This window comes from Streptopelia decaocto (genome assembly GCF_964273445.1).
Source record: "Streptopelia decaocto genome assembly, chromosome: 2".
Classification (NCBI taxonomy): Eukaryota; Metazoa; Chordata; class Aves; order Columbiformes; family Columbidae; genus Streptopelia; species Streptopelia decaocto.
In genome coordinates this window covers 140768236-140794252 of record NC_138655.1, presented here as the reverse complement: position 1 = coordinate 140794252, position 26017 = coordinate 140768236, and the positions used below count along the sequence as shown (strand labels likewise).

Sequence of the window (26017 nt, the reverse complement as noted above, 5' to 3'; positions counted from 1 at the left end):
TGTGAAAGTCAGATGTGGAAGCCAAGGTTATTTATACTGTTATATGTATTGTTGTTTGGGTTGGTTTAAAGTTATTGTCAGTGGATGTCTGCCTAATTCACAAGGCTGTCAAATACCTGTTTCCTAGCAAGGGTGATGAAACACAAACTTACGTTTGCTTTTCAAGAAGTGTGAGATAAAGGAAAACTGATGTGACCAGGTGCAGTGTTCAACAGCACTACACTGTAAGATCAGCTGTGATCTGGAAAATTACATCGGTGATTGGTGGAGTAAATTGGGCACACGCCCTTTTAAATTAATGGATGAATTATATCGCTTTTTGGGAAAAGTTATCCGATTTGCTTTTCATGTTTTTTCTTCCATTTCATAGTTAGCTGTCCCTATGTACTGTAGCAGATTGGCCAATTGTTTCAGGGCAGGACACTCTGTTATTTCCATCTACTTGTCTGTATTGAGCAGCACACCTACAGATACCGAAGAAGTTGAGACATCTGTAAAAATATATAGGAAACAAGCCGTTTTAACAACTCTTTAATAATTCTAAAAGATAACTGCTTGCTTACATTTAATGTAACATTCTACATATGCATTTCATGCTGCAGTCAAATTTCCATGTCAATAGGAGGATCTAATAATAGCACATCAGTCTTGTGCCACAAGCCTGGGGCTGGTTTGTGGCACAGTGAAGTATGCTGGGTGATGCTCCATCCTGTGGGCTACTGGCAGAAAGGCAGCAGCCAGATTGAGACACATTCTACACCACGAGCAATGTATTTGTGCAGATGGCTCATAAGCAGAGTGGTTTCTGGAACGATCCCAGTTTAATTGGAGAACTCGGAGGACAATCTGCAAAATTTTATTCTTGGTGACACACTTAAATGCCTTCTCGTTTATGTAATAAAAGCTACCATTATGTTTTCTTATGCCCAAAGGAAAAAAAAAAAAAAAGAATTACCTTTAGGAATTTTACGAAACAGGAGACAATGAAACTTCAAAGAACAGAGTATGTCACTAAAAGAGAGCATAGCATGGGGTCCTATGTAAAAAATGGTGACCGAATCTTGCCCCTAGGAAAGAATTCTGTGAAATATACACATGTAGACATTTTAAGTTACAGTTTAGTGTGGGGGCTGAAGGGAAAGGCAGGAAGCCTCACCAGCTATACTTTCTCATCTGCCTGTGACACATGCTTATGGAAAACGCTGGCAGTTCCCAACTGTGGTAGAGAAAGAAGAAAAAGCATTTGACTACAACAAAAACCAACAAAGAAACCCAGCCTCTCCCCTCTCCCTGCATTTCTGAGCCACATGTTCACAAAGGGCGAAATTTTTAATGGCTATTCCTTCTGAAGGTATAATGCAGGCCTCAACCTGTGACACAGTTCTCATCGCCTGAATCTAGAAAAGCAGCAATTGCAACTCTTGTGACAATAATGAAACTTTTTTCATTTATTGTCACACCTTTTGCTTTTGATTGTGGATTCTGCTCAAACTGAATCTGCTGCAAAAGTGGCACTCATGCACAGAAGACACTATGTGGCTTGGCAATATTTCTGAATTAGTTCACAGTATTATTAGTTCTCTCTGCATTTATTTGTGTTTCTAGTCTGCTTCTTCCTGAGTTGTAGGTACTGGCTTTTGGTTAATGTCTTTGCACTGCTAGCTAAAAAAAAATGTTGTACAGTGTAAATATGACAATGATTACATGAGGAGACACAGGCCCTTTGATTTCTGATTTTGTCCTACAGCTTCTGGATCCTCCGGAATGTGGCAATGGCTTTGTGGAAGATGGAGAAGAGTGTGACTGTGGGACGATAGCAGTAAGTGCAACGTCCTTTAAGATAGCAGCTGAATTCTCTAGGACGTGGTGCTGCCCATCACTGCTGTTAACATGAAGTGGAGGAAGACAGGCAATGTTAACATCTTTTGGCAAAGGATTAATCATTTCTTATTTTTTTTCCCATCATGTTTTCTCAATGTCATTCCTCTTTTTTATCACCACACAGATTTGGAAGAGTAATAGTAATAGCTACCCATTCAAAGTCAGACCTTAAAAGATGTTAAAGAAAGTATTTTCCTAGATGGGAACATGCCTCTGGTCAGTGTTAAAATGTCACTATTTAATGATTGGCACTGTGAAGTTAGAAAAATTATTTTCTGCTGCAAACAGCAGCTTCATGCCCCACAGTGCATGCCTTTTTCTGCCTTCGGGTGCCTAAAAGCTGGTTAAAAATCTGTTCAGGTAGCCTGCTAACATGAGAAGTAATAAGAGAGCTTGGAGCTCATCTGCTTTTTCCATGTATTCTGTTATAAGTGTGTGTGTTCCTCAGGAGTGTGCCAGCGAAGGAGGAGAGTGCTGCAACGCCTGCACGCTGACAGCGGGATCCCAGTGCAGCAACGGGCTTTGCTGTCGCAAGTGCCGGGTAAGGGTGGTGACCTTTACTGCAGCACCCTGGTGCTAACGCATCCAGGTGCTATAGGCACCGCAGCACTTCTTTTTCCTTGCAGACCTTGTGGTTCCTTTTCTAATAGCTTACCTTTAAAAACGGGCTGAAAACTGGTTTGTCTGGGTGGATTCTCTGTCTTTTAGGCTTGGCTTCTTGGGGCAGGGACTGTGATCAAATGCAGAGGTGAGTTAAAGCCTTCCAGTTTCAGAGAAGTTTTAATAAGGTTGAAGTTCCACGAGGTTTCATTAGATGTCCTTCTTTAAACACACACATCCTTACCTGTGCACTGTTCCCAATGCCTTATGTGTTGCTCTGGATTTACCCCATGAGACTGAATGGGAACGTCATACCACAGAGCACCTGAGAGGAGGATATAGTGAAAAAAAACCCAAAGATGCAGCTAGCAGAATTGTTCAGAAGTGTTCGTTTAAGACACCTGACTTCAGTTTCAGTTAGATCTGCCTGTTTCTCCTTATGTTTGAACTGACTGAAATCCCACTGAGTAAAGGGAATCAATCGAGCCCTATGTAAACTATAAGGTATTCTTCATAATACATCAGTAAATAGTAAAAAGAGGTTTAGCCAGATCTTGGCTGTAAGAGAGACCAGCTAAATGTGACTTCAAATAGTTGTGTATGCTCATTTAGTAATGATAGTGATAATTATTATTAATGTTATTAATTAATTAATTATAATTAATGTTATTATTAATGTTATTAAAATATCTGTGATATTTTTATCTTTGTCTGTGGGCATTTGAAGGTTTAATTTCCTTAGGAGGAACATTAGTAATAACTGTGAACCACATTCTTGACTTTGTGCTCATCTTAATGTTAAAAAAAGAAAAAGCACAGACTATGCTGGAACAGATCACATTTCCATAAGCACATTCATTTTTTTAATGTAATATATTAAAAAAAAAAAGCACATTGCCAGTGTGGGTGAATTTTGTTCAAGTTTCCAAGTCACATAGGCGCCATACTAAAGACTCAGAAAAAAAAATAAGCTTCTTTGTATCTACGTTATTTTTGCAAATGAGACAAGAATTTACATACAGAGAGATGAGGGTGAGCCAGTGAAGAGAAAGGGAAAATTTTGTGAAACATGTGTTCCTAGCAGGTGTTAATCAGAACAACAGAAATTTGGGGTTACCTTCCCCTGTAATATCCTTCCTGAAAGCGGGAGTGAAGGAGAGATTGCTAGGAAGACATGGTGCCTGAACATCCCAGCACCCTGTAGTGTCTCTGACAACACCACTGTCCACATTTTTCCAGAGACTGGTAGGAAAAAGATAAGCTGAAGGCTGAGAAGTACCAGAGTCTTGTTCTTCCACCAGTGTATGCCTGTTCACACCAGAGTTAGCAGGTGTCCCCAAAAATTATGTGAGCATGCAGATCTGGAAAGAAAGTCACAGAGCTGCAAAATGAACTGGTTATTGCAGGCTTAAGAAAGTGTTCAGGGAAAATCAGGAGTCTGTATTATGTCCATGGCCAGACACACTAATAATTGCCACTAATGGAATGTCTTTCTGCTTTTAAAGGTCTTGAGACTTAGCATAGAAGCCTTTAACTAAAATACCTATGTTAGGTCACTGATACATTTTCCATGGTTAAATATCTGCTTACTTAGAAAACGGTGTCAAACTGTACAGAATTCAGTACATTTTTTAATAGTTTCTGTTCTGCAACAGTAATGGGGCATTATAATAACCATAGTGTTTATACCTAGAGTTTTGCAGCATTCTTCATCCTTACAGAGAACAACAGGATCCCTCTCCCTGTTTTATAAAGAGTAAAATAGTCACAAGAAGGCACAATGACCTGGTCAAGATAATGCTGCAAGCCACTGCAGTTTTGGTTTGATAAACCCCAGGGGTCCTGTGTCCCGGGGGAGCACTTATCTTGCTGAGCCCCACGCTTGGGGCACCTGGCAGGGGGTGCCGGAGAGAGCGGCACCACTTGCACCAGTAAATGGCTGGTGGCTGCAAGTGGTGCAACATCTGCACCAGGTAGAGTCTTCCTGCTTCTTTCAGCATATGAGTATTTCTAATTTTTTATTTTAGTTAAAACTGTAAGGAATAATTGCATTTAAGGCGAGATAGTGAGAAACTAGGACAGTAATTTTCTGTCCTTTTTTTTTTTTTCCAGTTTGAACCTAAAGGAGTTTTGTGCCGAGAAGCAGTGAATGATTGTGATATTGCAGAGAACTGCACAGGAAATTCCAGTCAGGTGATTTTTATATCTTCAAGAGATGAAAAAGCTCCACCTGTAGTCTAAGCCTCACCTGTAGTCTCTCCATCACTATGAATGTTACTGTTTTGTACAGTAAGGTGTATAAAAATTATACTGAACCTGCTGATACTGAAAAAAAAAAGCATGATACTGAAATAATTTTCCATATGACATTTGTTGTATGTTTTGCTTTCGTGCTTGTCTGATCTATGATGTATTAGTTATTTTCTCTTTCTATAGTGTTCTCCCAATATTCATAAAATGGATGGATATTCGTGTGATAACAAGCAGGTAATTAGTACTTCAATTTGTTTTACATTCTTTCTGCTTTTATAGATTGCTTTTTATAGATTTTGATTTAAGGTCTTTGGAAGTCACCTGGGACCATTCTGCTGACATTCCTGAGTTTTGGGTCTCAGTTTTATTTTGGAGATGAGCACTTATATGAACAGGAAGTAGGATGACATATTAGTTGCCTCAATAAAACTCATGTGATAAATCTGTATATTAAACAAATGCATATTTTGGAAAATCAAGTTATTTGAAACTTTTTCTGTATCTTTTCTTTCTTTCCAGGGTATTTGTTTTGGAGGAAGATGTAAAACCAGGGACCGACAGTGTAAATATATCTGGGGTGAAAGTGAGTGATTGTTTTTACAGTATCACAGTATGTTTGGGATTGGAAGGGACCTCAGAAGATCATCTAGTCCAATCCCTCTGCTGGAGCAGGAACGCCTAGGTGAGGTCGCACAGGAACATGTCCAGGCGGGTTTTGAATGTCTCCAGAGAAGGAGACTCCACAACCTCCCTGGGCAGCCTGTTCCAGTGCTCTGTCACCCTCACTGAGAAGAAGTTTTTTCTCAAATTTAAGTGGAACCTCTTGTGTTCTAGCTTGATCCCATTACCCCTTGTCCTATCATTGTTTGCCACCGAGAAGAGGCTGGCTCCATCCTTGTGGCACTCACCCTTTATATATTTATAAACATTAATGAGGTCACCCCTCAGTCTCCTCTTCTCCACGCTAAAGAGACCCAGCTCCCTCAGCCTTTCTTCATAAGGGAGGTGCTCCACTCAGTCATCTTTGTTGCCCTACGCTGGACCCTCTCCAGCAGTTCCCTGTCCTTCTTGAACTGAGGGGCCTAGAACTGGACACAATATTCCAGATGTGGTCTCACCAGGGTGGAGTAGAGGGGAAGGAGGACCTCTCTTGATCTACTAACCACCCCCCTTGTAATACACCCCAGGATGCCATTGGCCTTCCTGGTCACAAGGGCACAGTGCTGGCTCATGGTCATCCTGATGTCCACCAGGACCCCCAGGTCCCTTTCCCCTACACTGCTCTCTCATATGTAATTTCCCAACCTATACTGGAACCTGGGGTTGTTCCTGCCCAGATGCAGGACTCTACACTTTCCGTTGTTAAATTTCATCAGGTTATTCCCCGCCCAACTCTCCAGCCTGTCCAGGTCCCGCTGGATGGCAGCACAGCCTTCTGGCATGTCAGCCACTCTTCCCAGCTTAGTGTCATCAGCAAACTTGCTGATAGTACACTCTATTCCCTCGTCTAAATCGTTAATGAATATATTGAATAATATTGGCCCCAGTACTGACCCCTGAGGCACTCCACTAGATACTGGCCTCCAACTAGACTCCGCACCATTGACTACCACTCTTTTGTTTCTAAGTTGATTGTCATTCATGTGGCTTGAAAGATCCTAGCTGAGAAAAATTATGGAAGAGACACACTTCAAACCATTAAAAACAGCTAGGTCTGTATGTCCCTCCACCTCTTCCCTCCTCATTTTGTCTTTCCATCCTTTCCCAACTCTTTTTCTAGTGTTGGTAAACTTACTGGTGATTATTCTGGTCTTAGGTTTACCTTCTCATTAACAAGACTGTAGGAAGCCTATACTCGTACTTATTCATTTATTCCAGTGGCTTCTGGACATTTTGGACTAATAAACCTTGTCCAATCTGAATGAAATCATAAAACAGTTCTGTGGTGCCAACATAAATCTTTCAATTGAGAAAACTGTGCGGAGTTTCACAGACTGTTGGTACTGCAGTTCACAGATTGGGGAGCTCTGCTTGCTTTGAGTGTGCATCTTCATTTCCAAGGACCTGGCTTTTTGTAATCTTCATCATCTTAGAAGAGATTCGTTTCTGTTTTCAGAAGTGACAGCTGCTGACAGGTACTGCTATGAGAAGCTGAATATTGAAGGGACTGAGAAAGGAAACTGTGGAAGAGACAAGGACTCCTGGATACAGTGCAATAAGCAGTAAGTTGATCCATTTAGAAAACAACTGGTGCGACATTTTTATCCTTGATCTAGTTCTTTAGCTGGCATGAAGAGGCTTAAAAAGCCTCTGTACAGAACACACTTCAGGCCTTCTTCTGTGGACCTTAGTGCAGGAAATTCTGGAGGGAGAGGAGTGTTGAGAGGAGATTGTGTCTGACAAGAGAGCACCATCTGAGCTTTGGGAGCACTTGGACCAAGAGTAGTCCTCAGACTCTTGGTGAGGCTTAGCAGTGCAGGGGAGAGCAGCCTGTGGTTTCTCGTCTCTGTGGCATTCACCCTTTAAGCTGTGCCATTGCATTGCTAAGTTGGGTTCAGTTTTCATCATATTGTAACCCTCCACATATTTTCCTGCAAGTTGCTGCCTAAACCATTGTTTCACATTCTGTATTTATGCAGTTGATTATTTCTGTCTATTTCTGAACCTTTCTCCAGTCCTCATCAAACCACACCCTGGTTTTTCAGATGAGTTCTCCATTCTGTCAATGCCATTTGAATTCTTGTCCTGCCTACAAGTGAACTAGTGTCCTTTCCTACTTTTTTGGTGCAGATTTGATAACCTTACTTTTGTTCCTTTACAAACTCAGGAGTAAAAAATATTCAGTAATATGGGAGTGGCCAGACAGTGCACAAGTTTCCACAGATGGGTTGTAAAGACCCTTCAACAGCTGAATTAAACTTGGAGTCTCTAGTTCTCTTATATATGTGTCATATGAGAGTTTGCTTAAAGCCAGTAAATAGTGCTTCTGCTGTAGGGCCAGTTACTGTATCTTAATAGGATATTAAATCAATTTGATGTGGTTTGTTCTTGACAGCTCCCTGTTTGCTATTACTCAGAACATTTTGATAATACGTCTTAAAAAAGACACTTTTCCCAGTCTAAGCTCCGAGGAGAATAATTTTCTTGGGAAACAGGACATTATTTATGGGAGTTACTGCCAGTGGGAGAAAAGCAAAGAATAACAAACATGTTACAAAGCAAGCGAGGAAAACTGCTTTGTTTTTCATTGGCTGTTTTCCTTGATTTTTTTTTTTTTTTTCAGTGAGTATCTGTTTATTCTCTCAATGCAGGGATGTGCTTTGTGGATACCTTCTGTGCTCCAATATATCCAGTGTGCCCAGACTTGGAGAACTCGATGGTGAAATCACATCATCAATCTTGCAGTTTGGAAAGGTCTACAATTGCAGGTAACTGGAAATCCTGAAAACAAAACAGAGATGATCGGTATCCATCTTGCATGGAAAAGCAGCTTTCTCATTCCTAAGTGGAGAATGACTGTTATCATTACAATTTTCTTCTTATTAACACACAACTGTTATTCTAGCTCAACTTTTGTTAAGCTTCAGGAACTTGGCTGCATGTGGGGATTACAGCTGTTTTGCAGTCCCCTGTGTGTAGTAGTTACCTTCACCTGTAGAGACATAATGCTTTTCTCTGGCCTTGTGATTTTACATATTTTGATGTTTGTGAAGTACTTAATGTATTTAAAATACTTGGACATATGCCTGCACTGCCAAGGCCAATTAGTAGCTTAATACATTACCATGCGTGATCTGAATCCCAGTTATAGACCTGTTGTGTTCTCATAGCCTCACACAACTGCCAGATAAAACAAAGTCCTACAGAAGTAAACTCAATGTTTTATCCAAGCTAGCTCTTGCGCAGGACAAATGGTATTTGTTTTCGCCATTACATTTGTTTGGCGTAGATATACTGTGTTTTGGTTTGTTTCACGTTAGGGCCAGCGAGATAAATAAGCCAATGCTCGATCTGTGCATTGTATAACGCAGACAGAAATGAAGGCAGCAGCCCAGAGCCTAGTTTCTCAAGCAGTCCTATCTAATCAGAACACGTCTCCAGGGTCCTCTTGGTTGTCTTGCAGTGGTGGCCACGTGAAGCTCGATGAGGAGACTGACCTGGGCTATGTGGAGAACGGGACACCGTGCGGGCCGAACATGGTGTGCCTTGAGCATCGCTGCCTCCCCATCGAGGCCTTCAACTTCAGCACCTGCCCAGGCACCACAGCCAGCCAGATTTGTTCAGGACATGGTGTATGTTCTTGTACTGTTTAATCCTTTTTTCTGTTTTTGCTCAGTATCTGGCATTATGTAGTGTACTAGCTAGACCTTTCAGGAAGCCAGCAGCATGACTCTAAAAGTCTTTATACTGGAGAAGTATTTGAAAAGGAAAAGGGGAGGAGGCACATAAATAAACATAATGCATCTTAAACAATGAGTCACAGTAACTATGCATTAGTTTGCAAAAATTTTTTCAGTCGATTCTTCTGCTGTCACTTCTGCTAACTTGATTGATGTTTCCTCAGGCAATGTACTGGAGAATATAAAGGTTTAAGAACTGAGAAACTTGGGTTTCTGTGCTTCCAAGTGCTCTTTTTAATTCCGTCTGTATTATGTCATTAGCCAAGAATGTTCATAAAGGTTTTGGATTTTGTTGGGTGTGAGTTACTTTGCTCAGGAGGACAATCAGCTGGCTCTTGGGTAGTGGCAGCGTCTCTGCTTGGTTCACAGCCTATGGCTTTTATGTGGCACTGGCGAGTCCCTTTGTCCCTCACACAGCTTGACCAGGTCCCTACAGCTGAGCTGAGATCAAAGTTCTTGTTCTCTTATAATGTCTTTTGTCTTCTACACTACACTACACTACACTGTGTGATTAACCACTTAATCATATTAAAAAAAAATACAACAGAAAATCATTGAGGTTCAGTCTCTCAAAGCAATAATAAATGGCTCTATTAAATAAACATTAAATATATTAATGTACTTAATATATATTTATATATACATATATACTTACATATATTTATATATAAGGTATAATAATACATTTTATACATTTATATCTAATACATAAATTAACATTGGGGTATATTACAAATTTTTTGAAAAATTTTGCAGGCAGACAAAATCAGTCCTATATGACTGTACCTATACTGTCAGTATTAACTATGGGAACAGATTAATTTTATTACTTTATTCTGAGCTACACTTTTGGTTGCAGGTTTGTAGCAATGAAATAAAGTGTGTCTGTGATCGATTCTGGGGAGGAGATGACTGCAGTTCTCGCATCAAAGATGCCATGTTTTTTGATAAAGATGCCATCAATAAAGGTATGTTGTTATAATTTTTACCAATAACTGGAAAAGTTCAGGTTTGAGGAAGGTTCATTAAGCAAAAGTAGATCTCCTACTCTTTCAGTGAGCATTCAACATGATGCAGCATTAGGAGCCTCATTCCCTTCTCTTCCTCCCACAGCAGAAACACTTGGTATCTGTGAATAAGATCACAGACCTGGGGCTGGATGTGAGCAGTGCCACTCACAAGCATTTAGTGCACCTCTCAAGACTGGTACCAGTGTGTCCAGTTGTACCTTGCTTGTCCCAATCATCTGGTTGCCTTATTAAATATATTGATAGATTAGGACAAGCAAGAAGTTACTGGGACTTTTCACATCTAGATGGAAAGGTAGTGTTACTTACGTGACTGTTTTTTATTTGAAGAGTCAATTTTTCATTACATGGCACAGAAATTTTAGGCTTTTACATTTTTTGAGTGAGAGTTTTCATTCATCTTTAGGCTTGCATAAAAGAGAAAGATATTGTGGAAAATGGGGGTGTGAATATCTTCATTATAAATCCTTGTGGAGGGACAGTTTTACCGTGTTCAGAATGTCTCTTTGGTTAGTTTCTTCAGTTGTGGCAGGGATTTGAGCAAAAACAAATAAAAAAGTCACTTTTATTCCAATGTAAGCATATATTTGCCAGGCACGTTAAAAGGGTGTAAGCTACAGTAGTTTAATAGGGATAGCATTATATTGGCAAACCTGGCACAACTTTCCCATGTAGCAAGAATTCAGTTAATGGAAACAGACATGGAGGTCAAAGCTTGATTTACAAACGATCTTGTTATGTCCATGCTATACTTCAAGATTATATCACTGGTTACGATTAATCAGCCTAGGGAAGGTTGTCCAGGCAGGTTTTTGAAAGACAGTACATTTACTGTTTTTTTTGATATTTTTCTCCTAAAACCCTGTATATTTTTCCCCTTTCTTTTGTTTCCAGGTGTTGTTAGCACAAATATAATAATAGGGGCTATTGCTGGCACCATTTTAGTGTTGGCTCTCGTTTTAGGAATAACTGGTTGGGGTTACAAGTAAGTAAATTGTGTTCTTCTTAATACCGTTAAGATATGTTTATTTCATCTGATAGCTGATTATGTTATGACAAGAACAATTAAAACATAATTTAAAAAAATCTCAGTTGGATTACATTTATACATTTTTATAGTATTGGCATTTTTCAAGTAGTTCTTACATGTGTATGTGGTGTAGGAGAGCTTGATCCAGGTTTGAAATCTGTTTCTTAGTTATTTCTTTTCTCTTTTCATAGACGATCAGATTATTATTTTACTATATCTGACAAAGGTAATACAATAATAGAGCATGATTCAATTATAAATATATCCTAATGATGAAGTAAATTTAGGAAGATTAATAAAGCATTTAACCATAGGCTTCCTTAAACAGATGTTTATATTCAGTCACCTAAACCCAATATTAATTCAGGCGTGTTTTTTGGTAAGAGAGGTCGATCTGTAGTTTGCAAATAAGGTGCAAGTTCTCTCCTGGTGTAGAGCTGTTAGTGCTCCGCTCACTAAGAGGCGAAATAGATTATTTTAACCTGATTTTTTTTCTCTTTTTGTGAATTTCTTCTGAAAAACAGAGGGATTGAGATTTTTTGCATGTAGTAAAAAAAGATTCAAGGTACTTCCTTTGTCATTTGTGTTTGACTGAGGCTGGCTCTTGAAGTCCTTCCTCCACAGGTCCTGGCTGTGCTTGGAGGGCAGGGCAGGTTCAGACGTGGGCAGTGCTATAGCTGGGACACAGGTTTGGCATAACAAACAGGCACATCCCCTGCTCGTTTGTCAGACTGAGGGCAGCTCAAAAATACATAAGAAAATAAGCACTTGGAAAAAAAACCATTAAGTTTAGGACAATAAAAATGTGGCTTATGCTGTCATGGTATATCACTCTCAGCTTCTGGCAGTTATTTGAAAATCTAGACTTCTGTTTTGAGTATAACTCCAAAAGTTAAGGGCTCATTTTGAGATTACATCCAGCCAGTGGGATCAGTTTTTGGAGGTGGAGGGCAAAAGTGCGGCTTTCACTGGCAGCTTCACAGTGAATAGACTTAAACTGATCATGAACTGCACCTGAACTCAGCACTGACTTTAGCTGTCAACATTAATGTATTTTCCTTGTTTATTCTGATTTAGTATATTTATGTTTATTTCAGGAGCATTTTCTATGGAAATATTTTGAGCAAAATTTTCATTCTGCATACATTACGTTTCTCTTATTGACCATATATGCCTGCATACTGATAACTCATTCTTCTTTCTTTCTCTTCTCTTTTCTTTGTATGGAAAGAAACTACAGAAGACAGAGGTATGTGATAAAAGTAATAGAATGTATATTATAAAGTTCTGGAAGTAGTTTTTCTTCTCTCTTGCTCATTTACAGGCTATAAAGAAAATAAAGTGATGTATGATGATATTTTAAAGAATATTTCCTTGAATATATGAATTTGATATTTTTTTTCTATAAAGGCATCGCTTGAAATCTTGATTTCACTGGACTCAGTAGTAAATACAGTGTTTACTTCAGAGACAGACTATTTTATTCAGGAAAACAGGAGAATATTTCCAATAAGACAGACTGAAAATCTGCTATTGGAGATGAAAGTGTTCTTGGGAGGCTGAAAATTGAATAATTAATATTAACATGATGTTCAGGAACCTTTTGAGACAAATTCATTTCTGGAGCTTCTTTGCAGTTAAAAATACAATGCATTTAAATTGCTGTGCAAATGGAGAGCTCATTTCTTCCCTCCACCCTGTTCGATTGATTTGTAGCTAGAGCACAATCCTTTCTTCAGCACAGGGCTGAGCTTTCACCCCTTCATTATTGTGGCCAAAATCCGAACAGTTCCTTGTGACTCAGGTGTGGCTCCTGGAAGACCACCTCCCTTCATCAGTCCCTGGCAGAGCAGTCTTCTGGAAAGGAGTTGACTCCTTCGTCTCCCAGTTCCCCCCAGATAAGAGAGTTTCTCGGATTCTCCTGTTTTCTGCCTGTATCACCACGTCCTGGTCCAAGCTGCTGCTTTGTTTGTTGCTGGTACCTATTGTGCCTGTTCTCCATTTCCCCTGACTGTGTAAGTGCTTTCTCTGCCAGGCTTAGAATACTGGTAAAAAGCAGGAAAGCTCCACCAAGTGCTGTTTGGGTAGTACAAGGTCAGATAGGTGGCAGGAACAGTAACATGGAAAATGCAAAGCTATTGAAGTTGAGCCTTATGGAGAGGGTAGCAAATGTCACCCAGTGCAATCAAGGCAGAGTTTGAGCATCTGGAGCTGCACAATGGCATGTGATGTATCTACAAGCACTGACTAATAGGCCATCGAGTCACTCTACTGTGGATGTTTCAGTGTTGGCTGAGGACAGAGAAGCCAGAAGTTCAAAATACAGAAGGAAACCACCTCATACATATTTGTGTTAGAATATTAATCAATCCAATGTTATCAAATCTCCAGAAATTGGTATATGGACAGAGAGCTGTGAATATGTGGTCAGTCTGCGGCTGTGTCTGTGGGCATGGACAGAGTGGAAACCAGCATAAGCTGAGGCTTTTGAAGGTGACAGAGATACTTTATTAATACATCTCCTTCGTACAGAAAATGAAATTATGTACCTTGACTTCTAAATAGAATAATTTTGGTTATGTACAAGGAGTGTTCCATAAGTCGAAAAAACAGACATCCACCAGAGTTTCCAGTGTCCTTTTTTTTTTTTTTTTAATTCTTTACAATTAGTCTTTGAATAAAGATGAAAACAAGCCATTGAGGTATTTCGAGCATTACATAAGGAATGATATTTGGTAGTACTAAGCAACTGAAGTGAGTAGACTGAAAATAATCAAAAGAGCAAATTAGCAAGGATTCTTCCAGCTGGGATAATGTGGCTTAAAGGGCACAGTCACATGGGAGGAGTAATTTCTGATGGGGTGGTGAGTGCACAGTTTGCTGGAGGAACTCTGAGGAGCAGAGCTGAACACACTGGTGTACCCACTCAGGAACAGGACAAGAACCAGGACTCAAAAGGTGTTAGAAGAGATAGTGTGGAAGTACTGCATTGCACTAATGATTTATGTGCCATATAATTCTATATTTTAAATACTTCAGGAGCATTAGAAATTCAGATATGGAATGAAGAGAGCCCAGCTCAGGTCTGTAGTTGGACACAATTTGAATGTGAATCAGCCTTCTGATAAATGTGCATCTTAATGAGGCAGACTAAAGCAAAAAGGCCTTGGAAAGTGCAAGGCTGAATAGATAACTAAGCTGCTGGTATTACGATATAGGCAACTTTCAGAGTAAGTACTTGTACTAGGGAGGATTTTGCAACTTGGAACTGTGACTGGAATATTTGCACAGCAGTTTTTCTGCTGGCAATGAACTCACCATCTGTAAAAAAGATGCATAATTTGATTAGGACTTTCTACTGCATAGATAGTGTCATGCACCAAACCTGAGCTTCTAGTGATGGAAAAGGATGTGTGTGTCATTCTTTTTATGCGTCTTGGCAGACTGAGTCTGTTGTGGTAATTGTGAGAAGCTGAGAACCTCTGACGCTGGTGTGAGGTCCCCTGCACAAGAGAACAGTAAATAAACTGGAGGGTATTTTCATCCTGAGGTCTAAACAACTCAACAGGTTGCTATTCTTGGATTCAGTAATGATCACAGAAATTAAGTGGAAAGCATCTATCTCAGAAGGAAAACAACATTCACTTTCCTGAACCCCTTTTTGATGCAGGTGGCATTCAGCTGAGGCTGCAGTATTTATACTGCACCTGGGGATGCTTTTCACAACCAGAGTGATGAACCATTTGAAACATCTGAACTTGGTTTCCAATGTCTCAAGAACCACAGACTATTCGCTTTGAAAACTATGATCAGAGTTTATCAGCAAAATGTTTCTTGTTTTCCCATACCAAAACCACATAATCCACTTTTCTGCATATACCAGAAGTACGTGGGAGTTTTCTCTTAGATGGATGAATTATTTATTAATAGGTATATTGTGTGTGGTTAACAGTTTCCTCATGGATCGGTAGCCTCGCCTCTTTCTTTTAAACTAATTTTTGTGCATGTTTGTGTGCATGCTGGTGCCTGTCATGTTTTCTGACTCTACGATGTTTATTATACTTTAGACAAATACCCCAGGGAGATTATGTAAAAAAGCCTGGAGAGGCCGACTCTTTTTATAGCGACATGCCTCCTGGAGTCAGCACAAACTCTGCATCTAGTTCTAAGAAGAGGTCTGCTTTTCTGTCGCATTTTCAGATTTCTACCTGTTCCATCACCCATTATTCCATTAGTCAGAACATTTCATTGTTTTGCAGCAGGTTTGATTCTTTCTTCTTTCTTTGTGGAATGTTTGAAATAGCATCCTTTATCCTTTGATTACTGATTGAAATATCACATGCCATGAGCTGCTAATTATTACAAATAGGCTGGAATAAACAATTTTCCATTGTAAACTGATTTTCAGTTAATCAAATTTTCATCATCTCCCTGCTTGAGAATTGTTTTCAAGTAGACGGTAATAATTAAATTGTTGGCTCAAAAAAAACCCCAAACAAACACAAAAAAAAAAACAAAAAACCCACCAAAAAAACCCCCACAACACAAAACAAACCAAAACCAAAAAAACCCCACAATTTTTTAGATCATGGTCATGTAATCAAAGAAAAGGAAAACTGTCTTGCTTCAATAATGTTTATAAAGTGTTCAATATAAATGCTATTTTATATCTCTGTTTGTCAGTGTCGTTAATTCACTGAGTTGACCTAAACTTTTGGATAATATTCTTGCTGTCTCACATTAAAGATGATGGTGCTTGCATTTTTTTCCGCTTACTAGGCTAATACTAAATGGTCATTAAGTGTTATCTTAGAAAATTATCTACAAAAACTTTCTGTAGTTTTGTGCTTACTATTATGAGTAACGGAGGAGAGCATTAGATTTTGTCCTTGATCAGATTTCATGAATTCCATTATTATTCTAGTTACTTAAGAAAAAACAAGAACATTTTAAAATGGAAAATTCATTGAAAAACATCGAGAGTCATTTGTTAATTGCTTAGGTCATTAGGTCATGATGCTCACCATCCCTCTGCAGTCTGAGATCCTGTAATTATGAAAATCTCCAGCTAGCACATTAAAACAATTTACAAGCACCATGTCGTAGGAAGGATAGACAATCCCGAACTGCTTCATAAGAAAACTGCAATTCTCAATTCTTGTCTTGCTGAGAAGTCTATAACTGTGCAGTTGATGAAGTTATTTCAAAGAAAGTAAAGAGAAATGTATGGAAGGGGATACATTTGCAGTGACATTTGCTGTTTGGGTATAGCAGCTTGATCCTAGAGGCAACTTCCTTCAGTCTGTTCTAATGAATATGTTACTAGGAAAACTGTAATAGTGATTGATTAAGGATTTAGATTTTTTTAAATCAGCTTTTTAATGCATGAGTGGATACATTATTTTTTTCAGGGAGCAAGCATTAATCTTAAATGATGCACTGTTTGTGTTGGAGAATTTTTTCTCATTTGGATAAAATTTTGAAAAAATACTGGGAAAGCAAGTTTTTGTAGCTTTGTGTAAGCAGTTTCAAATACCAGTTAAGAAAAAAGTTTATTTTTAAATGAATATAATTTAACATGTTTCTTCTTTCATGTAGTATCTGTGTTTATTTTCATACTTCATTTCTTTCATGTCTCTGTTTATTGCTTGTTCCAAAAAGCTAATGGTTTCTAAGGTCTGTCTGTACTAGAGAGTTTTGTTGTTCCCCACCACCAGTTCAGGTATGTTGTGCCTCTTTCAAGTCTGGAGAAGTCTAACAAAAATTCCATTAACATTGTACTGACATAGTCCTTCCATTTGAATGCCCAGAGTGCTATTTCCTACCTTCCAAGCTGGTTTCGATTTGCTTTGTGTGCATAGTGGGATGGCTTCTCTTGGGAGATGTCAGGGTGACTGGCCATTAGCTGTCTGGCCTTCTCTGTGCTGAAAAGCACCATGAAGTGTTAGTTTGTATTCAGAGGATGCTCAAGGAGTAAGATGTGACTTTATGATAACTCTTGCTATTAAAAAATAGCAAACACCAAAACCAGTATATAGCAAGACGTTTCTGAACCTGAAAATAGACCTTTAGGAGAAGAAAATGATTAAAAAATCTGTCAGTGGATCTGTTGGTTCTCAGACCTTTCATGCTGTAATTAAGTTTGAATTAATGAAACTGTGGACCTACTTCAGCATGGCTGTGATTAGCTTGATCTTCTGGAAACTGAAGAGCATCTCTCAGATGACTGCCCTCCAAGGAAAGCAGAGACTGAAAAATGCAATATCCAGACATAGCAACTACACAAATAGCTCCTCTAAGTAAAACTTCTTTCTAATAAATAAGGCATCTAGTCTGACCAGTTTTCAGCTTCCTCTTGTTTTCTTGTCTTTTGGAAATAACTGGAGATCTCATGGCAGACAGCTGAGCAGCAGCTCTAGTTCAACAGGAGGGAGCCTGTTGCAAAACCCCATGTGTTGGACATCACCATGCACATGTCTGGTTCTTAGGGGGAATACAAGAGGAAATAAAACCTTTAGTTTGCACCAGGCACCTAGATATAAAGACTGTTTCGGCTTTGAGTTTAGCCTTAGAAATATATACTGCAGTGACTGGCTGACAAAATATAATAAAAATTGAGAACTGGCAAAAGTGAGGCAGAATTACCCCTCCACTGGAGCTACCAGCTGTGGGTGGGAGGATGCTTGTCCCAGGCTCCTGGGCCCTTGAGGCTGGTGGCAGTGGGGTGATGGAAGCAGCCCTGACTTCCCTGCAGCAGCACGAGGAGGGAGTGGGCAGCCTGCAGGCGGGGTGTGCTTGACTGTGAGATTAAAAAACCTCAAGATGAGCACAGTTGGAAGAGCATCTTGCAGCTAAGAACTGGGGCAGAGTTGCAAATCCAGAGAAAATCCGGTGTGCGCTGGTGTTTGTGTTTTCCACAGCAGACATGTGAGAAAGCAGCGCTGGAGCCTGGCTCTTGAACGTGGGCGCACCAGACCACTGCAGGGACAGCTCTGAGGTGTAACTGCAGGGTTTAACCCCAAATCCTGGATGCTCTGCTAGTGCAGACAGACCTTAGGTGGTGTTATGTCACTGGCCTCAGGAATGTGACTCTCTGAACCACTGAGCTAATGCTGACGTGAGACAATACCCTTAACAATAACCACATCTGAGTCCTCCTATTCCAGGTCAAATGGATTATCTCATTCCTGGAGTGAAAGGATCCCAGACACAAAACATATTTCAGACATTTGTGAAAATGGGAGGCCTAGGAGTAATTCTTGGCAAGGTAAGTGCAAACCTCTGTGCTGGCCACTGTCAAAAACCAACCTCTGGGCCATTGCTGTGCTGCTGAAAGTTTAGCCAATCTTAGGACAGCAGAGTGACTACTTAAAATAGTGCTAATTGTCATTAACCTGGAATTGGTATTTAGCAGCCCCTACACAAGTACCTTTTTTTGCACAATGCTTTGTCACATAGAAATGGCATTTAATTTCTCCCCTTCCTCCAGTGTGAGCTAAGATGAAAAATAAGTCTGTTCACTCTTGCCAGCTTCTGTGGTTTTATAATATGAGGCAGTGTTTAGAGTTTTTCTTGAAATGTAGTGATTTTCTCAAATGAAAGCTGAAATGAAGGAGTTTTTGCTCTGCACATTTGCAGCAAAAAGTAGAGCAAAATGTCAAGTTTAGCTGATCTGGCATAAATCAAGAGGGACTGACCTGTGACTTTTAAATGGTTAGAGCTAATGAGATAATGACTCTTTTTGCTGAGGATGCAAAATGAATATACGCTTTGGCATGGGACACAGGTGAGTTTCAAGTTATTTTACGTTCTGTCTTTATCCTTTGATTTCTTTCAGGTAATATAGGAGGAAACAGAAAGAAAGTCAGAGGCAAAAGATTTAGGCCACGGTCTAATTCAACTGAGTAAGTCTGAACTTATAAAAGCAAAGCCAAAAAGAACAGTTTTCATGATTGTGTTCTGCAGATGGAGATTAAGAGTACTGAAAAGTAGATAGCTGCATTTTTGCTCTGTGGCTCATTCTGATTGCTGACTGATAATCTGGTAAATGGTTTGGCTGATGTATTTCAACCTTTTTTTATGTATTCTTTAAAAATTAACTATCAATTTTCTTTTTTATGTAGGCTTCCTCACAGTCGTTTCCATAGCAATTCCCAATGATGGTGGCAGCCTGCACCATCACTGCAGGCTTTTGTCTACAGTAAACTGCCATTGCTGAGTGTATCCTGGTTCAATACTGAATTTCTGATAACCCATTTCCTACCCTTGTCTTCGCCCTGGGTTGGGCCATTGCAGAGTTAGAGATTTGTTATCTCTGCATACCTGCATGGAGGTTTTAGGAAAGGTTTGAGAGTACCCTGAAGTTTATTGTTGTAAGCCTGAAGCAACCATTTTTGAGTAAGCCCTGCAATAAATGGGTAATGAGAGTCCTTAACAAGCAACCGATCCCCAGACCTTTCCAGTATGGCTTAGAGTTGGTTTTTTTATTGATGTATTGGCTACAGTTACTGAAGAGCTCATGTGCAGTGCTCCCCATAGGGGAAGAGCCTTCTTACGTACTTAAGCCTGCTAGTTCAGACTCCTTTTGTGAATGGCGAATGGCTGGAAACATAATCTCTGGCCTGTCAAGCACTGGTCTGCTCTTACAGCACTTATGCCACATGGAAATGGCCCCTTCTTTGAGCATGGTGACAATGACAGTGCCTTTTCCCCGTATCATTAGTACTAACTTTGCACCTCTATGAGCAAATGGGCTTGATACCAACCCTGCTGGAAACTAATAATGCTAACTCCTCTCTGGGCCCTGCTTTCTTCGGTTTGGGGATTTTGAGTTTGTTCTGAAAGTTTTCTTCCACCTGCAGTGCACTGTCTTGAGGTGAGTAGGCTCAGAAAGGTTCATAAAGAAGACCTTTTGTTACAAGTTGCAGAAATAATAGCTTGATGCACATTGCAATTATTGCATGGTCAAAATGGCAACATGGAATCAGAAATCTTAGCCCTACATCCCTTGGAGGAGTTAATCTGTCAAGTGCCCCTGCGCTCTTGGTATTTATGCTGATAAACACTGAAATGTTATTTTACTCATTTTCTTTTGTCCTTGCATGAGACAGTTTGATAAAAGCAAAATTAATCTGACCGGACTTCCAAGAGTACAAATGAGATTGCACATTCTTCTTTAGAAACTTGTCCTGTGCTTTCCTTCATTTTCCAATTATATTTCTTGAACAGAATTTGTTAAAAAAAAAATGATTAAATTAATGATACCATTATTCTATCATTCAGCAGAGGTGTACACTGGGCCTGAATTGGTCCCTGAAGAATGAAACCAGATCAGCTGTTTTTAGCTTAGAGTGAATGTAACTGGATGGGAAGAGTGTTATTTTCAGTTAAAAAAAACAAACAAACACAACAAGGGGCATATTTTTTCCTCTGTGCCACTCAGCTGATTTATTATACATTTGCTCTGAGAACTTTGGAGCACTAAATAAGTGGGTAGACAGTGTGAGTTGGAAATATTTTTTTCTCTTTTAAAGGTGCCCCTGAATTTCCACCTAATTCTCTGCTTTCATTCTTGCTACTTGTGACGGTCTCTCTTGCCAGCAGCAGCCGTGGTGCTGGAGGGAACGCTTGCACTTCCCCAGGGCTGTGCAGCACCTGGTGGGGATGAAGCACAGCCTGCGTGTTCCTGGGAGAGACCTGCCCAACAGGAAAATGCTCTTTCTCCTGAGGGGATCTACCTTGGACTGCACAGGACCGCATGGCTTGTCCGAGTCTCCTTGGCAAGCCTGTCACCCCTTGGAGAGACAGCTCCCACTGAATGACCCCCGTGCTGCCCCAATTTGGTGGGGAATGGAGAGAATTGCTGAGGACATACAGTGGCTCTGGTTAGAGATAACTGCCTTTGTGAGCAGAGAAAATGGACTGAGAATGGTCTAACCGTGGCCAGCATTTACTCATTTAGGAAAGCAAAAAACAATGCCAGATAATTTGAGCATGCCTCAGAATGCACGGAGGCTTTTCCCAGACAAACTTACCTTCTTATTTTCTCTGAGAAATACAGAATCTTAAAATCTGTTCTGAAACCTGTGTGGCCCCTGGGAGTCCAATGAAGGGTCCTTATTGAGATGGAAAAAAAGGGGTAACTCTGTTGGTCTCTGGTTAGTAGTAGGGACAGTGTAGTTAACCACTAGAAAATTGGGTTCATTTGTGCCATACCTTGTGCAATTTTTTTTTTTTTTTTTTAAGCAGGTGTGCACTAATACAGTTGTCTACAAAACTATTTGACCTATGTTTGAGTCTACAGTATCTGCACATACTATGGACAAGTTCTTTTTGTAAACAGCAATGCACCAGATAGAGACTTGTCCTGTTAATCATTTAAGCAAAATTTCTGAAGCACTGAGCATGGTTTGAGCTCTGCAGCCCTCCCGAGCAGCACTGACAGGAGGGTTGTAAGCACATTGGGCAGTTCCTGGAAAACATAGTGCTCATGCCTTTGTGCTACCCTTTGTACCTAACAGATATGTGAACAAGGCTTCTGCTGAGGGTATAGCTCTGTGGAGACTGCTAAAGCTCTTTTGAGATCTCTTTCATTGTTTCTAGATGTTTTAAGACAAAATTTATGTTCTTTACTAAAGGCAGATGGTTCAGTTCACACAGAAGGAATGCCAACAGGCCAAATGTTTCTGCAGCTTTTTCAGAAACAGGCTTGATGAAATGGCCTGATAAAACAAGTTTTCTATTAAAATCAATTGTAGTTATCAAGGAATGTTAATGAGACTTTTCTGAATAAGCCGATAGTTTAATTGGGAGCTTGTGTTAAAACAAGTCCCGGGGAACATGCGTTTTGCCAAATAAGCATTCTGACCTTTGTTAATTTGCACTGCTTTTCCTGTAAGTGTTTGTCTTCCTCGTTGTTATAACTGATACGAACAACTTTGGCTTAGACTTTCTATTATATATTGTCTTTTTGCAGCAGGGTAACCCATGCATCTGAGCCTGGGCTTTCTCTCGCCCAGGAAGTCCCGGCCCAAGGCATAAGCCCAGGGGGTTCTGACCACCCCCAAACAGGGAGTCGGGATAACAGGTCAGTCTCACCTGCCCCTGCATTCTGGGCTGCCATTTTATCCCGTGAAAAGTCCCTTCCCTCAGTATACAATAGTTTCACTGTGGCAAAACACTGTGACTGCTTGGAGGTGCTCCTGCTGATGCAGCGCTAGCTAACCTTCCTCCTCGCCACACCGAGGAGTCCAAGTACTCTTGAGCCCAGGTCTTTTGCCTTGTTGCATGCTGCGCTACAAGCCAAATCGAGCTGTTGGTCTCGCTGTAGGCTTACGTGTAAGGACACCTGTGTTTTAAAGAGGAATTTCTCACTCAAAGAAAATGTGGATTCTGGCCGTTGCTATTGAACATGTGGCCAGGAAGATCAGCCTGAGAGCTTTCTAATGGTAACACATAGTGGTCTGCAGTAACTCAAGTTCAGCCTTTCTGTAGCAGATGAATTGAGGTGATGAACAACAGTTTGTAATACAACCAGACCCAGGAAACCCTGCAACACGGTTGTACAACAACTGCATGCCTGATACCACGTAACACTTTGTTTTCTAATACAGGAAGCCAGATTGGGAGTGTTTCATGGTTACCAGAAGACCCTTTCAATTGAAAAAAAGCAAGTCAAAAGTACTACAGTGAGTACAAGAAAATGTGTACTCGCACTGCAATTAAATCTGAAGCAGAAGTTTGTTGGTTCCTGGTGGTGCAGGTGTCAGACTGTTGCTTCACTTGCAGTTGATCTCTTACTGCACTACCACTTTTTACATTTTCTTTCTTTAAGAACCCAAGCTGGAAAGCATAAAGCACTCCTAATTCCTGATAAATAAGCGAGCTGAAGAAGCTACTTAGAAGCACCTGTGGCTGAGGGCGAGTATTTTCTGAGAGCTGTGGCTGTGCTTGCGCGGGGTGGGGAGGAGAAGTTCCAGAGCAAAAAAGGAGCAAAAGAAGTTGAAAATGTGTTGCTGCTTTTGTCATCAACAGGGTTTGAAATGTGGTGGGGGTTCAACAACATGATCTGGCCCAATCTCTACTCATGAGCAATCCCTTGCAAGGCCTGTTCCCATGTGTGAGGTTGTCGGAGTCACTTATAAATAAGGGTGATGAGAACTGGCCCAGAAATATCGAAAATAACTAATTTCCTTTTCCTTTTTCCTCGGTTATGATTTGTTTCCTATTTCAGAATGTGCTAGTCTCTGCTATATAAAGGTGGTGATCACAAGTAATTGTTAAACTGTTGCCATTGTACAACAAGAACAGACTTTAAATTGGACCAGACTCCTGTTTCTACATTGCCCTTAAAAAAAAAAGAAATGACAGAAGGGGGGAAATGTGCTAATCTTGTTATTTTGGGCTAAGAGAAACCAGTTACAAAAAAGGTTTTTTTCTTCCCTGATAATATTACTGTCAGATAATTAAATGCCGTGTTTATTGCATAGTTTTCATCTAATTAATGTAAGTATGCAGCTCAGACTTTTTCCTGAAAGGTGTGGTTTTGGTATCAAGATTGCTCTGTAAAATGCAAAATAACTCTGCAGCCTACCTCCATTAAAACTTCTTGTGATCCTACCAAATTAAATGATCATTGAAAAAATCAGAGGGTTATTGCACATAAGTGTAAAAATTGCCACTGTAGTGGCAAAGAGTTCAAGCCCTGAGGCTGAAATTCATTCCTGTAGAAAGGGCCAAGCCCAAGTTTCTGTGCTTATTTAGCTATTATCTTACAATTTATTCTAGATGGGTGCAAATGTGTGTCTTCAACAGGTAAACTGCAGAACTAAAGTCAAAATGTCCCTTCATCTTTTTTCCGAGATTACGAGAGGAGTTGAAACCATGAGCTTAATGCTGGCCTTCTGCTTAGGAGTGAATTTTACCCTTAAAACAGTAAATGAATGATGTATCCCTAAGAGTTTCCAGATTAATCAAACATATGAGTCTTGTTGCAAGTCAGATTTTCTCATGCAGTTGTACACATTGCCTAGTCCTCACCCAACATCCATACTGATTTATTTGCCATATTCACTTGCATTTTGGGGATGAAGACATCCTTGCTAAGCTTGTGCTGTGTGTTCTCAGATTTCTATTCTTGTTCTTCTGCTTTCTCTGTTCCTTCCATTGCTTTCTGCAGGTATTTAAACCCATGGTTCAAAAGAGAATATAATGTAGCTAAGTGGGTAGAAGATGTGAATAAAAACACTGAAGGACCATACTTTAGGTATTTTGTAAATTAATTCTGTATCATTTTTAAGAGCTGTTCCAGCATATACAAATATCTTGGGACTCCTACCTTGTATAAAACAATACAAGTTACTGTAGGTGCAGAGGGCCCCTCTTCTTTTGCTGCATTTTGATGTCTGTTTTTGGCTTCATGTGCAATTTACAATTCTTTTTCTGAATGTTTTAATGAAGCCATTGAAAAGGGTGTGTGTAGTGCATGCGTTCCCACCATCATCTATAGCTTGTAGTAGCTTTCTCATCATTTTATGCCAAGTAGTGTTTTATGGGCATGAGACATATTTATCACTAATAAAATAATATTAACTTAAATAGAATGTAATTTGCTGAAGCAAGTGGTTTCATAACACATTGACTCTACCCACTGTCTTATATAGTGCATACTAAAATTTAAATGAAAAAAGAATAAAAAGTAGTGGTATTTTACTCTCAGCCTACAATGAAATAATTTATACATTTTAATTGAAAAACGGAATGTATGAGAATATACTCTCTGCTCTATTTATCAAACTACTAATGTATCTGTTACAAGTGAGTGTAGCGTTCAACCAAAAATATAACTTGTTTTTGAAAGGGGAAAGTATGTATTATTTGAAGAGAAGCAGCATGCATGTGGGTGGCCTCCCTGTTGTGTGTGAATCAAGCGACTGAGAACATTTGAGTAGATTCCCAAAAGACACAGTCCCACAGCTGAGACAGATGTTTGCATCAGCTGAAAAAATCAGCCAGCATAGGAGAGAATGAAAGATGATTTGTGACCAATAATATAAAACATGAAAGAAATCCATGAAGCTGTAAGTTGACATCAAAAATGAAGCTGAAACAAGAATTATAGAAACACAAAGAAAAGGAATACAAAGCAAAATCTTTAGCCAAAACAGTGAAGGATGATAAGAATGAGTAAATAGAATCCTAACAATAATTTTGCTACACAAGTAGACTTAATAGTAGTGCAAAATGGCAGAAACAGTCACTAAATGTGTCCAGTGTGCATTTGAAAAAACAAGATGGAGCTATATCACGAGATGCTAATGGAAGATTTCTATTCCAATAGTAACACTGGCAGATATTAAATAGCATAGTGGGTATTCAGTCATTTTTAGAACTAAAGATGTCCCAAAGTCTGTAAAGAACATAAAATTGTCACTTTTTTAAACTATTGGTGTTTGTTTTCAGAAGCTCTTAAATCACACAGTAAGTTTTAAAAAGCCTTTCTAATGAGCAAATAGGACAAATGAGGTAAATTTACACCTGTCAGTCCTGATCTTGGTCCTGAACAAGGAGTGAAAATCCCTGACATGAGAATCCAAGGCTTGTGGGAGGACGCTGTGATTTTGGCAGCCAGTATCAGCCAGGTCTCGGTGTTGGTATTTGGACATTCAGGCTGGGTGACTTGTGAATCCGGTAATTTTGCCATTGCCGGTTATAGCATTGGATACAGGTTCCAGTTCTGGTGTCCACAGTTCCACAAGCATGTTCAAGAGCTAAGGAGATTTAAGCCCTCAGAAACCTTAGAAGGGACTGCAGAGCCTCAAGCTGTT

General features: G+C 39.8%; 1 protein-coding gene across 1 annotated transcript in view; it reads left to right on the top strand.

The window, feature by feature from the left end:
* ADAM22 (ADAM metallopeptidase domain 22) overlaps positions 1 to 26017 on the top strand; it is a 130249-nt gene that overhangs the window by 96469 nt on the left and 7763 nt on the right. Inside the window, exons 16-31 of the mRNA XM_082044935.1 lie at positions 1748 to 1819; positions 2330 to 2422; positions 4594 to 4674; positions 4918 to 4968; positions 5254 to 5317; positions 6851 to 6956; positions 8046 to 8162; positions 8858 to 9026; positions 9994 to 10102; positions 11057 to 11147; positions 12424 to 12441; positions 15260 to 15454; positions 18359 to 18459; positions 19030 to 19096; positions 22168 to 22278; positions 24370 to 24456. Of these exons, the coding sequence (XP_081901061.1) occupies positions 1748 to 1819; positions 2330 to 2422; positions 4594 to 4674; positions 4918 to 4968; positions 5254 to 5317; positions 6851 to 6956; positions 8046 to 8162; positions 8858 to 9026; positions 9994 to 10102; positions 11057 to 11147; positions 12424 to 12441; positions 15260 to 15454; positions 18359 to 18459; positions 19030 to 19096; positions 22168 to 22278; positions 24370 to 24456 (1532 nt within the window). The remainder of the gene's footprint in view (positions 1 to 1747; positions 1820 to 2329; positions 2423 to 4593; positions 4675 to 4917; positions 4969 to 5253; positions 5318 to 6850; positions 6957 to 8045; positions 8163 to 8857; positions 9027 to 9993; positions 10103 to 11056; positions 11148 to 12423; positions 12442 to 15259; positions 15455 to 18358; positions 18460 to 19029; positions 19097 to 22167; positions 22279 to 24369; positions 24457 to 26017) is intronic.